Consider the following 15,154-nt stretch of genomic DNA (forward strand, 5'->3'; position numbering starts at 1 on the left):
AAATGATCCTCCATCACCTAATATCATACAACATCATATTAGAAATGTCTTAGAAATGAATGTATTTTATCATGTCATTTCTCTTCACACTGTTCATGTCTGTTTATTTCCACAGTCACTTTCACCAACATGAATCCCAAGACCAGGAACGACTTTCTACGGTGTAAGTCACTAAGAAAACAAGCAGAAAAACTCACTGAATGTGTTCATATGTCACAGTTTGGTCAGACAAAAATAAGAAAAGGATCTAATTGCAGCTGTTTTAATTTTAAACAAAAAAGATCATCAACGACAATGAAGGTCACAGGAAAACATGTGGCAGCACAAACAACACAAGACAAAGAACTTACCAAACTAAGGCATATATGTACACGGTGCAAACAAAGGGAGCTAAATTAAATGCAGGTGAAACAAATCAGTAACCATAGAAACAAACTGGCACATGCTAGGAAACTAGATCAATTAACAATAGCCATGTTTCCATCCACCTATTTTTATGCACATTTTGGGATATCGCATTAAAAAACGCTGGATAGAAACGCCAAGATGCGCATAAATTCTAAAAATGCGCATAAAAACTTCTGCGCTCAAATAAGTAGGATAAATTTTTTATGCGACACAAAAACATGCGCATACGATGCACATAAACTACAAAGGAAACACTTTTATCGAATAAATTCCTTGATGCGCATCAAAAAAGACATGTGACTTTGCAATGTAACAGCATAACTGGACCAACCAGCAGACCGTCTCGTTGCATAGCATCTGAAATGCTGTTTTGGTCATTCTGTAATGCAGGGGTGTCGTAGGTGGGGGAAAAAGGGTGACAGAGTGCATAGGGCCCTGGCATGTGAGGGGCCCTCGACGATCCTGAAATTACTATTATTTTACGATTGTGCGTGTACATTCCATCTGCGAAAAAGATCAGGTAAAGAGGAGATACAAGTAAACATAGTAAGGGAAAATGATTCCTTACAAATTTCTTTTCAAAGAGACCAAATGAGAACCTATATTGTTCGAGCGAGGCGACGGCGACCTATATGCCGCTGTTTACGTTGTGTAAATAGATGCTTGCTGAACGGGAGTCTGCATTTTCCTATGTAGGAAACTTTTTCCTCGTCGAAGCAGAGACCAGGAGACGTTGGGATATCTTTCAAGCAGAAGTTACTCTTTATTGAGAAACGCGCTGTGCGTCGCTGTAGTCATCCAAGTCCAACTAAGGCAGTGTACTTGGTAGTTCATATACATTCAAGGGGGAGGGATACATAGAGTAGAGGTGGAGACAATCTAAACAAAGCATGCAAATGCAGTGCAGGAATCAGCCCATTCCCTACATTTCCCAGCCATGATCTAATCAGCATAACGGTGTCATTCAAATGCATAGGTGCTAATCCACTCAGTCTGACAGTATGGCCCATACCTTTACATTATCATAGAGACAAAGGCACCGCTGTATCTTGAGCTTGTCTTGCCAAATGGTTAGGAAGTGCATGAAGACAAAAGGTTAATGTTACAGACATCTGGGCTGCCTGCCTTGATCTCCTTAAATTGTCATTATCTTTACCTCAAAATATTAAATGCAATATACTTCACCTTAGTATTTCATGTGAGGTTATGTCAGGATGTAGGATCAGCAGATCTTAAACAGATTCTTAAATTTGTAATCCCACAGTCCCCCCTTTGAGAGTTCTAATAACTCTCACATAATACAAATTTAAACCTTCTTAAATCCCTTCTTTAACCTATGTTTGTTAACATAAGTCCCATCTTCCAGTCATGTAACTTGTAACAGATACAGGCACATACATCTTATTCTATGTCGTGTCCAACATTTACATAAGTGTTGTTCTTTAACTTGAGTATACTGTTGACACACATATACAACGCAGGGTGGTAATATGTTGTATAAACTACATGATGACACAGAAAACCATGTAGCATAAGCGTGGAAGTCCTAAAAGTTCATGGCGCCTGAATAGCTGTGGAGTCCATTTCCAATGCATTTCCATGTCTGTTCCAAGTTGCTCAGATATTGTTTGTCGTTGTGCAACTCCGAGTTGCTCAGATGACTCTGTCTTCATGAAGGTTGTTCATGGATATCTGAGGTGATGCTTTACACCAGGTGCTGCTTATGAGCCGTCATGGCATATACACATACCTGCAACACAAGAAAACAAAGAAACAGCAGACCAGCAGTATTCATGCATAGACTTTAGTACGTTAGACCTCTGATGATCGTATAGTTTTTCTGTCTAACTCTGATCATCATAAACTTCTAGTGATCGTATAGTGGTTTTGTTCCTTTTTTTTTTTTTTTTTAACCTAGTCTTAATCAATTTGACACCTATAGACCAGTAAGGTGGGGATAAACTACTGAGAGGGGGAAACCTATGAGGAAGTCTTCACCACAGGGTTGGCCCCCGAGGCCTGTTGCACTTCGGTTCTTCCCTGGGCTCCTCACTGGTCTGTGTGTCCTATTCTCTCCCTGTAGTTAATTTGTAAACTTTACTGTGCTACATCTCCATCTTCCAATGAAACATCAGTCATAGCAGACATCATAACCCACAGAGGATGGATAAGTGAATGGAGTGTGCTGTAGCATAACATTTAAGGCTGTGAGTGTACTTAACCAGTGTACCCCAAATGGTGGAAGTGACAGTCAACTTTCTTTTGTTCAGAATGAGTCTTTCAGCTTTCTTGTAGATTATTGGGGAAATTAAGCACTCACAGCCCAAATGGTTAGCATGTCAGTAAGCTGTTGCTCCAAGTGTTTGGAGAAGAGGGGAGGGGCAGTTTCAGTGTAGCAAGTAGACTGAGTAGGAGCTGAGTAAAGCTGTTCATTTCTTTAAATGTCTTTTTGTTTTTCCTACACTCTTTCATCCAGTGTCCAGGTTTACCACAGTAATGCAACGGCCTTCTCTCTTAGGACATTTACGTTTCTGTCGATTCTCTGTGTTGACCTTAAAGGATTCTGCTGCAATTTTTACTCTTGTCTTGACATCCGAGTCTCTTTCCCAAAAAGCTAACCGATCTAAGTTGTTTTGCAGAGTTCCATTGGACCATGTGAGGTCTAAGAAAGGCAATGCATTTCTGTATTCTGATGAGAGCCCATCAAACCACATGCGGACCAGTGGTCCATTATCCTCTAACACCTTCTCTGGAGTGTCAGCTATTCCACTGTATGCTGCAGATGACTGACAAAATCTTTCAGTGTACTCACTTACAGTTTCATCCTTCTTCTGTACACAACTAGTGATCTTTGACCAGTCCACCTTTGGTCCAACAAGGTTCTGTAACACTCTCAGAACTCCTTCTCTCAATTCACCTTTGCTGGAATGCTGAAACTCAGAATTATTTACAGCACTTTCAAAATCACTGAACTCTGACTCTTTCAGGATTTGTGACATTAGCTGGGTGACTTCAGCTAGGGACATATCATAGAGCTTCATTTTCCTGGACAACTCTGTCCTAAACTCAGAAACATTTCTCTGCACTGATGGCAAACTCTCAGCAAGTCTTTCTATGTCTTCAGGACCTAGAGCTGTACTGACTGCTTGTAACTGGAGTATGGGGGTTACAGATGTAACTGTGTCAACCCCTTTTACCCTACTCTGAGCCTTTTGTCTCGCTCCACACACTTCAACTGCATTTACATTTTTATCCATGAATCCAGTATTGCTATTGCCCTCTAGTCTACAGAAAGACTCTAAGTCAGGATAGCTTTCATCTGACTGTTGGTCTTTTGAGTCACATTTGGTTGAGGCTTTGTTAAGGCCCAACTTCCGAGTGAGACGAGACACTCGAGTGTGCAACTGTTTGTTCTGCTTTTCTAACTTAGCAATATGTTGGATTTGTTCTTGTGCAATGGATAGAGTAAATTCTCTGTGGCAGCAGATAATGCCCTTCATATTTTTCTTCCGAATACAAGCACCAAGTACCTTTTTGCATTCTTCAATAGACCAAACTTTTTCTGGATGAATCCCAAATTTCTTTGTCAAATCCAATCTGACTGACTCAGTCACTATTGAGTCCATGTGCTTTCCTAACAATGATTTGAACTCAATATCTGTCCATAAAGGGGTAGCTAGTCCACCTTTCTCAGTTGTTGGAATTAGTCTATCGTTCTTTCTCAACATTTTGTAATGTCTTTCTGGCACAACAATACACTTCAACACTTCCCTGACAGAGCAGGGGTTAACCTAGTTAATACACATCGTAATATATTCAACCTTCTCTGGTGAGCAGAGTAGAACCAACTTGCTTACACACTGTAACAGTTGTAACCTTTCCTGAATTAACAGAGGATGAACCTTCTTCTCTATCAAAGTATTCTGTTAACACACCACCTTCCCTGATTAAACAGAGGATAAACAACCTTCCCTTATAAAGCAGAGGATAAAACTTCCCTAACTTTACAGAGGATAAACCAATATTAGCACGTGATGCTAATCTTCCCTGCCTGAACAGAGGATAAACTTCATCTCTAAAAGAACATTTTTAGAGAATAACTTAGTTAACCAAACCCTACAGCTGTCTGTTAACTCTTCTCTGACGGCGCAGAGGATAACGACTTGGTACTGGTCTTAATGGTTCTTTTGGATAGAGTATCACTCACCAACCCTTTGGTGTACAGGAAAATTCAGCTTGGATCTTCTTTTGGATCAGATCTTTGTTGTGCTTGAAGTTTCAATCAGGATTGAGGTGAGAAGCTCTATCCGGGTCACGGCACCAAAACTGTAGGAAACTTTTTCCTCGTCGAAGCAGAGACTAGGAGACGTTGGGATATCTTTCAAGCAGAAGTTACTCTTTATTGAGAAACGCGCTGTGCATCGCTGTAGTCATCCAAGTCCAACTAAGGCAGTGTACTTGGTAGTTCATATACATTCAAGGGGGAGGGATACATAGAGTAGAGGTGGAGACAATCTAAACAAAGCATGCAAATGCAGTGCAGGAATCAGCCCATTCCCTACATTTCCCAGCCATGATCTAATCAGCATAACGGTGTCATTCAAATGCATAGGTGCTAATCCACTCAGTCTGACAGTATGGCCCATACCTTTACATTATCATAGAGACAAAAGCACCGCTGTAAGTTGAGCTTGTCTTGCCAAATGGTTAGGAAGTGCATGAAGACAAAAGGTTAATGTTACAGACATCTGGGCTGCCTGCCTTGATCTCCTTAAATTGTCATTATCTTTACCTCAAAATATTAAATACAATATACTTCACCTTAGTATTTCATGTGAGGTTATGTCAGGATGTAGGATCAGCAGATCTTAAACAGATTCTTAAATTTGTAATCCCACACCTACATAATGAGAAACAACTTGTTTCTAAGCCGGTAATAAACGTTCTTATCGAACTATAAACACCGAAGTAACACAAAAAGTGAGTGACAAATCTTTAGAGATAAACTGTAAATATGGAAAACAATATGTAAACGATGTTTGTATGGATCTTGCATTAAAATATTAATATGAGCAAACTTGGTCATAATTTTAAAGTGGCGTGATGATAATAAACTCTAAACAATCTATATGGATCAAAAACGATTAAAAACATTAAACACAAAATTCTGCAGCTATTAATGAGAATGAGTGAAGATAGTGTGTAGTCAGGCAACTATTGTTTACAAATCTAATATATACACTTAACATTTTACAGAAATGACAAAAAATATTTAAAATATATATTAAAGTAATATCACAATACTATGTACACTATTCAGCAGCTTATCCTTAAACTATACACAAGTAACTGATGGTATATAGCATAAATATCAGACATGTAATATATGGCTCAGGATAATATCAATCCTGTGTTCATCATACTTGTAGAGGTACCTACACTGTTAAATAGTTTGGAAAGATTGTAATGTTTTGGAATACAAGGCACAATATATGTTAATATGGCAATTCCAATTAAATATTGTTAAACTGTCATTTTTATGTCTAAGGGGATACTGGGGTGATCTATTTAAGTATAGCACAATTTATACACAAATATGAGTGTTATACTATACATCAGTGAGTGCTATGTGTATAGTTGTACACTATTATTTTAAAAAAAATCATCATTGGATGCTCGATGGCAAAAGGGCCCCCACACACTGTCTTTGCATAGGGCCCAAGATTCGGTGCTACGCCCCTGCTGTAATGCCTGAGCAAAGTCTGTCATTAAAGTGGTTCAGTTTAATTCGCCTCACACAATTGCATTCACAAACACCTGCATCTGAATGCAAGATAACATGACAGTGTTTATTGTGTTTCGTAGGGTGCAAATCATTTATTATATACAAAAATTATTATATACAGTGGCTTCAACTGCAGAAACTTTCATTTTTCTCAGTGATATTTAGTGCCAGTTAATCAGGAAGGGATGATTTTTTCTCTTTGACTCACTGGATGGAAACAGTGCTTTATTCGCAAATGTTTTACGTGATATTCAAAATTTGCGCGTAAGTTAAATACGCAACTTTGGATGGAAACATAAGTAATAAAACTGAACCTAAACATCATGTTGTTCCTGTAGAAGGTGAAAGAAATCATGATAGAAGAGTTTAATAATTGATCATGTAAATGATGATTCAGGATATCTGGTCATCTGTACTGAGACACTGATGATACACAACATTGAGCCATGAAGAGTTCAGATACATTAAAAGATCAGATTCATAATTCCTGATTCTGATGTGTTTCTCTCCATCAGATTCCCATCAGCTCACTCTGGATCTGAACACAGCGAATAAACACCTCCGTCTGTCTGAGAGGAACAGAGTGATCAATAACACTGGCACAGTCCAGCCGTATCCTGATCATCCAGACAGATTTGATCAGTGTCTACAGGTGTTGTGCAGAGAGAGTGTGTGTGGACGCTGTTACTGGGAGATTGAGTGGAGTGGGAATAATGTGGATATTTCAGTGTCATATAAGAGCATCAGCAGGAAGGGATGGGGTAATGAGTGTGCGTTTGGATATAATGATCAGTCCTGGAGTTTGGACTGCTCTTCCTCCAGTTACTCATTCAGACACAATAACATAAAGACTGTTCTCCCTGTAAAGTCCATCAGCAGTAGAATAGGAGTGTATGTGGATCACAGTGCAGGAACTCTGTCCTTCTACAGCGTCTCTGACACAATGAGCCTCATCCACACAGTCCAGACCACATTCACTCAGCCACTCTATCCTGGGTTTTATGTTTATACTGGATCAGTGAAACTGTGTTGATGTTTCAGAACAGATTGTAGAGAGATTTTACCCATAATACTTTGAGCTGCATGAGAAATCAGTAACAGTGAGATGATACAGAGTCTCTTATTTCTCTTTACATTGTTCATCTTGACGACAGATGAACTTTTGCCGTTGAAATAGACAATAAGAATTGTGTGTGTGTGTGTGTGTGTGTGTGTGATGTGATGTGTATTTGTCTTTTTCTCAAGCTCTAATTGTGTTGATGGAAATCACATTCATTCAGTTTTCATTGTTGTGACACATAAATACATAACTCATTTTTATTATTACTATCAAAAGCACCTTTCAGTTAAATGATCAAACACAGGGTTCATTACAGATTGAGGATAGTGTGATTTTGAATAATGAAATAACAGAAAGTCGTGAACAATGAAAGAGTGAAGATATGAAAATGACATTAATAGTGGAGAAAATAGTGTAAAAAAAAAATCACAGTTCAAAGTGTGAGTAAAATTGAGCTGCAGAAGATGAGAGATGAAGAAGCTCTTTCTGAGATTTCAGATATTGGGTCACAAGTGATGAAAACATGAACTCTTGAGAAGAAATTGACTCACAATGTTTGATAAACTCATTGATATAAAATAGCTCTTTCCAGATATGGAGAAATTTATATCATCAGTGTTGTTGTGAAAAACAGTGAGCTCTGAAGATCTGGATAAAAAGAAAAGATTCCGGCTGAAAGAGATTCTAAAGAAAATTGGTAAAAGAAAAGTGGAAGTTTCATAAAAATAGTGACATGAATAAAGCAGTGGGTTTATTAAATATTCTGAGTGGTTGCTAGGGTGTTGCTATGGTGTTGCTAGTCGCCTGCTATGGTATTCTGGGTGGTTGCTAAGGTGTTGATAGGGTGTTGCTCGGTGGTTGCCATGGTAACCTGGGTGGTTGCTAGGGTGTTACTAGGCAGTTGCTAAGGTACTCGGGGTAGTTTCTAGGGTGTTGCTAGGGTGTTCTGGGTGGTTGCTAGGCGGTTGCTAATGTATTCTTGTAGCCAAGCCCCATCTCTATATGATGTTCAGATGCAGAGATATAGGTCTTGCTGAACAGTTGCTAGGGTGTTCTGTTTGGTTGCTAGGGAGTCGCTTGGCAGCTGCCAGTGATGGTACAACAAAGGCTTCTTGACAGTATAATTGATATAAATCAACCCCAATGCCTCTTACATTCAGGTTGCTAGGGTGCTCAACAGTGGTTGCTAGGGCATGGCTAGGAAGTGTTGAAGGTGATTCGTGATTGGCTGTTTGCTGCCTTGAGTGAAATGAGCTCACCCTTTTTTATTAAGTGTAGCTCTGTTCTTTTTCTAGTTATCATTTAACAAATAACTCATAAAAAAATTATTTTTTAAATATGTACTGTATCTGATTATATGTAAGTGTGAACTCGTGAAATGTGTCTTTGTTTGAGAACTGAATGAATGTTTTGTGAAATTGTGCCAGCTGAATCAGTTATAGTGTGTCAGCAATCGAGAACAACTGTTTATATAAAATAAATGAATTCATTGTAATATCGATTGTCTTCACAAGTTTCAGTTTTACTGAGAGTTCAACTGGTTTCATAATAAATGTTTTGATTCAAACAATAAAACTCACAGATGGTCACAACTGAAAATATAAGGTTTTTGTTTATCAATCTATTATTTACCTCTCAAATAGCTTTTGTTATTTCTGAAGCATTTTCAGTCAGCATTAGCTTTTAATTGAGCTATTTTTCAAGAATCAACGAATCATAAGTTGTTCTTTCAACATGTTTTAAATGATTTAAAGGGTTAGTTCACCCAAAAATGAAAATTCTGTCATTAATTATTCACCCTCATGTCGTTTCACACCCGTAAGACCTTCATTCATCTTCAGAACACAAATTAAGATATTTTTGATGAAATCCGATGGCTCACTGAGGTCTGCATTGACAGCAAGATAATTAACACTTTCAGATGCCCAGAAAGCTACTAAAGACATATTTAAAACAGTTCATGTGACTACAGTGGTTCAACCTTAATGTTATGAAGCGACGAGAATACATTTTGTGCGCCAAAACACTGCTTCATGAAGCTTTACGAATCTTTTGTTTCGAATCAGTGGTTCGGAGTCACAAAGTCACGTGATTTCAGTAAACGAGGCATTGTTACATCATAAGTGTTTTGAAATTTCAATAGTTGAATAGTTCAATATTAGACTTCGGCAGTTTGATTCACGCTCTGAACCACTGATTCGAAACAAAAGATTCATAAAGATTCAAAGCTTCATGAAGCAGTGTTTTGAAATCGCCCATCACTAGATATTGTTGAATAAAGTCATTATTTTGTTTTTTTTGGCACACAAAAAAGTATTCTCGTCGCTTCATAACATTAAGGTTGAACCACTGTAGTCACATGAACTGTTTTAAATATGTCTTTAGTAGCTTTCTGGCCAGTGAAAAAGGAAATGATTTTGCTGTCAATGGAGGCCTCACTGAGCCATTGGATTTTATCAAAAATATCTTCATTTGTGTTCGGAAGATGAACAAAGGTCTTACGGGTGTGGAACGACAATGAACGATCATCTGTCCATCACAGATCAGATCCTCCTTCTCAATGTTTATGAGCTTCATCTGAAAATCACTGAACAGGTTAAACATTCACATCATATCAATCAGTAAAACAGTGAAGAAAGACTTCCTGGACCCAGTGTTTTCTCTCACAAAACTTTAAAAGTAGAGTAATAGCTTAATTTGCTTTTGTTAAACATTTTTAATCTTTAAGTACTATTTTGACACAATATCTATAAAATGTAAATTTTGACAGCATTCACTCACCTTGATGCTGTTTTTAATTCTCTTTTCTTCTGTTGAATGAAAAGAAAGTTTTTGTTCATACAATAAAAGACAAAATCCCAATGACTTTTGTTGTATAGACAAATAAATAAATAAAATTATTTTGTGTTCCACAGAGGTAAGAAAGTCATACAGACCGACTGCTACTGAACTATTAACTCACTACTGGATAAATCTTTCACTACACTTGCACATTTTCACATGATACAGTCATCACATGCCATATCAACTCATCTATTTCTAATGGAGTGGGACCTTTTCTTTGTTTTCAGTAGCATTTGCAGGCTGCTCAGGAAGCGTTCACTGTAAAAAATTTCCCCGTAAATTTACGGTAAAATACTGGCAGCTGTGGTTCCAGCCATTTACTGTAATTTTACGGGTTCAACACCGGTTTCAACACTGTTTTTCCATTTTACGGTTTCAACACCGTTTTTCCATTTTACAGATGTGCTGTAATTTTACAGTAAAATACTGGCAGCTGTGGTTCTAGCCATTTACCATCTACCATTTTAATGCTGTTTTACATTGTACTTGCAGCAATGGTTACAGCTATAATTCTACAATAAAGAAAAATTAAAACATTACATAGTACATTATTAACACATCTTTAGTATATGTAGTATATAATTGTAATGATGGGTCGGCAGAGCGGGGATCCATTTGCAAGCTTTATTAAGAACAGTATTTACACAGGTAGACAGGGGCAAAGGCAGGAACATAAACAAGGACAGGCAATGGTCGAGGCAGGCGGCAGACAAACAGTATCGGGTCACAGGCAAGGTTCAGGGCAGGCAGAAAACGTTCACAGTCCAGATAACAATAAATAGTCCAAAGGCAGGCAGCAGGGAATCATAAACAGGTAACCAGACAGGATCGATAACAGGCAGACAATAAACACAGGAAAACGCTCAGAATTGAACACAGGGTGAATCAAGACTTCGCAATCAGGTGGTGTGTGTGTGAGTCTTTTATAGTCCAGGTAGTGTGCTAAACTGTATGTGGCAACAGGTGATTGGTGTGGAGTGTGCATGTGATTGGCAGGGAGGATTATGGGAAATGGAGTCCAGGAACTGACAGGAACAGACGGTGATCGTGACATAACGCCCCCTTCCGGAAGGCGCGTCCTCGCGGCGTAAATGGCACAGATAGGGAGGGGGGGGTGGGTGCATTGGAGACCTGTTGGCAGACAGGAACAGGGTCTCCAATGCAGGTCCAGGAACTCGGGCAGCCACGGGGGGGTCAGGTGCCTCGGGCAGCCACGGGGGGGTCAGGTGCCACGGGCAGCCATGGTGGGTCAGGTGCCACGGGCAGCCACGGCGGGTCATGTGCCACGGATAGCCATGGTGGGTCAGGTTCCAAGGGCATCCATGGCGGGTCAGGAGCCACGGGCAGCCATGGTGGGTCAGGTTCCACGGGCAGCCATGGCGGGTCAGGTGCCACGGGCAGCCACGGCGGATCAGGTGCCACGGGCAGCCACGGCGGGTAAGGTGCCACGGGCAGCCACGGCGGGTCAGGAGTGTCGGGAGGCCACGGCAGGTCAGGTAGCTTGGGCGCCCACGGCAGATCAGGTGGCTTGGGCGACCACGGCAGGTCAGGTGGCTTGGGCGACCACGGCAGGTCAGGTGGCTTGGGCGACCACGGCAGGTCAGGTGGCTTGGGCGACCACGGCAGGTCAGGTGGCTTGGGCGACCACGGCAGGTCAGGGTCCGTAGCCGGCCACAGCAGTTCACAGGCGGTTGAAGGCCGTGGGCGTGTAAGGTCCCCACCCACAAGCTCAAGCAGTTCGGAGGCCGCTGATGATCGCGGCCGTGCAGGGTCCCCACCCACAAGCTCCCCACCCTCAGGTATATAGCCCCCCCCCAAAAAGTTCTTGGGGATTTCTACGGTGGCCATGGTGGGTTCGTGGGCAAGGAGCTTGAGCGACGCCGGTAGGGCAGAAAGCTTGGGTGGCGCCGGCAGGGCAGAACAAGGGGGCTCCGTGACCATATCAGGGAGAGCGGGCTGCTCGGTGACGGAAGCGGGCTGCTCGGTGACGGAAGCGGGCTGCTCTGGGACGGCAGCGGGCTGACAGACTGGTCCAGGGTCAAAAGAGCTTGAGTGCAACCTCCAGGCACGCAGGACCGCCAAAACATAGAAGGTAAAGACAGCCCTCTTGGCCATGACAGGACTGACAGGAAGAGCATGCAGGGTTGGAGCGGATTCCCGGGTTGGAGCGGGCTCTGGAGCGGGCTCTGGAGCGGACTCACTGACTGGAACGACCCCTATGTTCCCCGACACTGGAGGGGCGGCCATCTTGCCCGTAGCTTCCAGAGAGTTTGAGTGCGTAGCAACAGACGAGCTTGAGGGCGTTGCAACAGACGAGCTTGAGGGCGTTGCAACCGACGAGCTTGAGGGCGTTGCAACCGACGAGCTTGAGGGCGTTGCAACCGACGAGCTTGAGGGCGTTGCAACCGACGAGCTTGAGGGCGTTGCAACCGACGAGCTTGAGGGCATAGCGGCCAGCGGACTTGAGTGCGAAGCGGCCGGCGGAGGCTTAGGAATGCCAGCCGCTCGTGCTGAAGTCAGCGGTGGATCAGCCACACTGGAACGCAACCCACTCCGCTCCCAAACAGATCCAGAGACGTGATGTAGATCTAGAAGATCAGCGGAGATGGGACGTGACTCGGGAAGTTTAACTTGGACTTGACTTGGCATTGTAGTAGTGGTGGCCGCCATTTTGTGAGTGTCATCTGGCGCGGCAGCCATTACACGACCAGACGAGGTGTCGCATTCCTCCGCGACACCCACAGTAAAGGGAGAGCCAACATTCAATAAAGCATAATCCAGAAACTGACTTAGAGATGAACGGGGTCCCTCACGAATGAGTTGTGATTTGAGTGGCTGATTAATGCCCTCACAGAAAAAGTCTATCAGCGCACAGTCCGGCAAGTCTGAATAATAAGCAATGTCTAAATATTCCACAACATATTCCTCCAGCGATCGTGAGCCCTGCTTGAGCCCTAATAACAATAATGCAAAGTTCCTACCGGGCCAGTGTTCTCCAGGAAAGCCGCTGGATCCATGTGTTGGCGAAGTCTTCTGTAATGATGGGTTGGCAGAGCGGGGATCCATTTGCAAGCTTTATTAAGAACAGTATTTACACAGGTAGACAGGGGCAAAGGCAGGAACATAAACAAGGACAGGCAATGGTCGAGGCAGGCGGCAGACAAACAGTATCGGGTCACAGGCAAGGTTCAGGGCAGGCAGAAAACGGTCACAGTCCAGATAACAATAAATAGTCCAAAGGCAGGCAGCAGGGAATCATAAACAGGTAACCAGACAGGATCGATAACAGGCAGACAATAAACACAGGAAAACGCTCAGAATTGAACACAGGGTGAATCAAGACTTCGCAATCAGGTGGTGTGTGTGTGAGTCTTTTATAGTCCAGGTAGTGTGCTAAACTGTATGTGGCAACAGGTGATTGGTGTGGAGTGTGCATGTGATTGGCAGGGAGGATTATGGGAAATGGAGTCCAGGAACTGACAGGAACAGACGGTGATCGTGACAATAATGCAAACAGACATGTCAAACTATTTTTCACTAGATGGAGAGAAAATAAATAAAGAAGAAATAGATTATGGTGCATCATTTGCTATTTATTAAAACAGGCAAAAAACAGGCATTGACAAATTGGCTGAAACTGACCAAAGCTAATTCTCAGCATAAATACCAACAATAAGTTAAAGGGTTAGTTCATCCCAAAATTAAAATTCTGTCATTAATTACTCACCCTCATGTCGTTCCACACCCGTAAGGCTTTCGTTTATCTTCCGAACACAAATGAAGATCTTTTTGATGACAGAATGCTGTCAGATTTTCGTCCATTGACTGCCTTTGTAACTACCACTTTGATGCTTCAAAAACTTCATAAAGAGATCAGAAAACAAATCCATATGAATCGAGCAGTTTAGTCCAAATTTCTGAAGAGAATCAATCACTTATGATGAAAAGATTTAATTTAAGCTTTTACGCACATGTAAACATTGATCAGCGAGCATAAGCAGAAGCTCAACATAACTTGAACAACGCACAAGAACAAACCTCTTACTGAAGCTCAAACGTGCTGCATAACCAATGAGGTTTATTCTCGTGTTACGCAGCATGTTTGAGCTTCCGGAAGAGGTTTGTTCTTGCGCGTGAAGCAGGTTTGGTTGAGCTTCTGCTTATATGTTCTCTGATCAATGATTACGTGCAAGTAAAAGCCTAAATTAAATCTTTTTATCATAACAAGCGATCAGTTCTCTTCAGAAAATTTGGACTAAACCGCTCGATTCATATGGATTAGTTTTCCGATCTCTTTATGAAGTTTTTGAAGTGTCAAAGTGGTAGTTACAAAGGCAGTTAATGGAAGGAAATCTGACAGAATTCTGTCATCAAAAATATCAGTAGTAAATATACTGCGACCTGTCAAAAAATGATTAATTACTTTGACCTTTGACCTCTGACATATGACCTTGACCCCTCCCCCACAGGACCACCCAGATATTACCCCATCCCCCCATAGTTGACCGCTGTATGAACTCCATGACCTTGGGGTTATGGAATTTAAATGGTGGTTGACCTTTGACATGGGTTATGAATATGTCCATTGATTCTCTGCATTTTGAAATATCTATAGTATTGACCTGTGGGTCATTTGCGAGTGGAACAAATGGATGATTTTTGAACTTTGATGCCATATTGGAGTTCCTGGGGGTAATTTTAAAGGTTGAGGGTCATGCATGTGTTGAACAGACATCCGCATTCCGGCACATAGGCTATAATATAAAAAGACAGCTCTGTATTCTGCAGAAAAGAAGCGTGAAACATGGATAGTTTAAACTCACCTAAAACCCCAGAGACAGAATGGAATGAAGAAGAGATGGCAGAAAGCCTGACTTTGGCTCCAAAGAAAAACAAACGGCCATGTCTATTTGACAAAGCTTCTCCATGACAATAAGGAGTGCATGAGAGCATAATTTGTAATGAATAGCAACCGTGTATTTGGTTACATATTCAATAAGGAGTCCCGAGTCGTTACGCTCTACACCACTGACAGCACTGGCGAATTTATACCTGGA

At 41.6% G+C, this 15,154-nt stretch overlaps 1 protein-coding gene across 11 annotated transcripts in view; it reads left to right on the forward strand.

Annotated features, from left to right (window-relative positions):
- LOC127508300 (tripartite motif-containing protein 16-like) overlaps positions 1–15,154 on the forward strand; it is a 102,751-nt gene that overhangs the window by 33,965 nt on the left and 53,632 nt on the right. For 8 of the 11 annotated variants that reach the window (XM_051886080.1, XM_051886077.1, XM_051886078.1 and 5 more), the window contains exons 5-6: positions 116–163; positions 6,709–8,857. The exons of 2 other annotated variants lie outside the window; for them this stretch is intronic. In XM_051886080.1, coding sequence (XP_051742040.1) covers positions 116–163; positions 6,709–7,226 — 566 coding nt within the window. In that variant the 3' untranslated portion in view covers positions 7,227–8,857. Of the gene's footprint in view, positions 1–115; positions 164–6,708; positions 8,858–15,154 lie in introns of those variants that run through there. One more of the 11 variants, XM_051886079.1, reaches the window with a different exon arrangement.

Source organism: Ctenopharyngodon idella, chromosome 3, assembly GCF_019924925.1.
Source record: "Ctenopharyngodon idella isolate HZGC_01 chromosome 3, HZGC01, whole genome shotgun sequence".
NCBI lineage: Eukaryota > Metazoa > Chordata > Actinopteri > Cypriniformes > Xenocyprididae > Ctenopharyngodon > Ctenopharyngodon idella.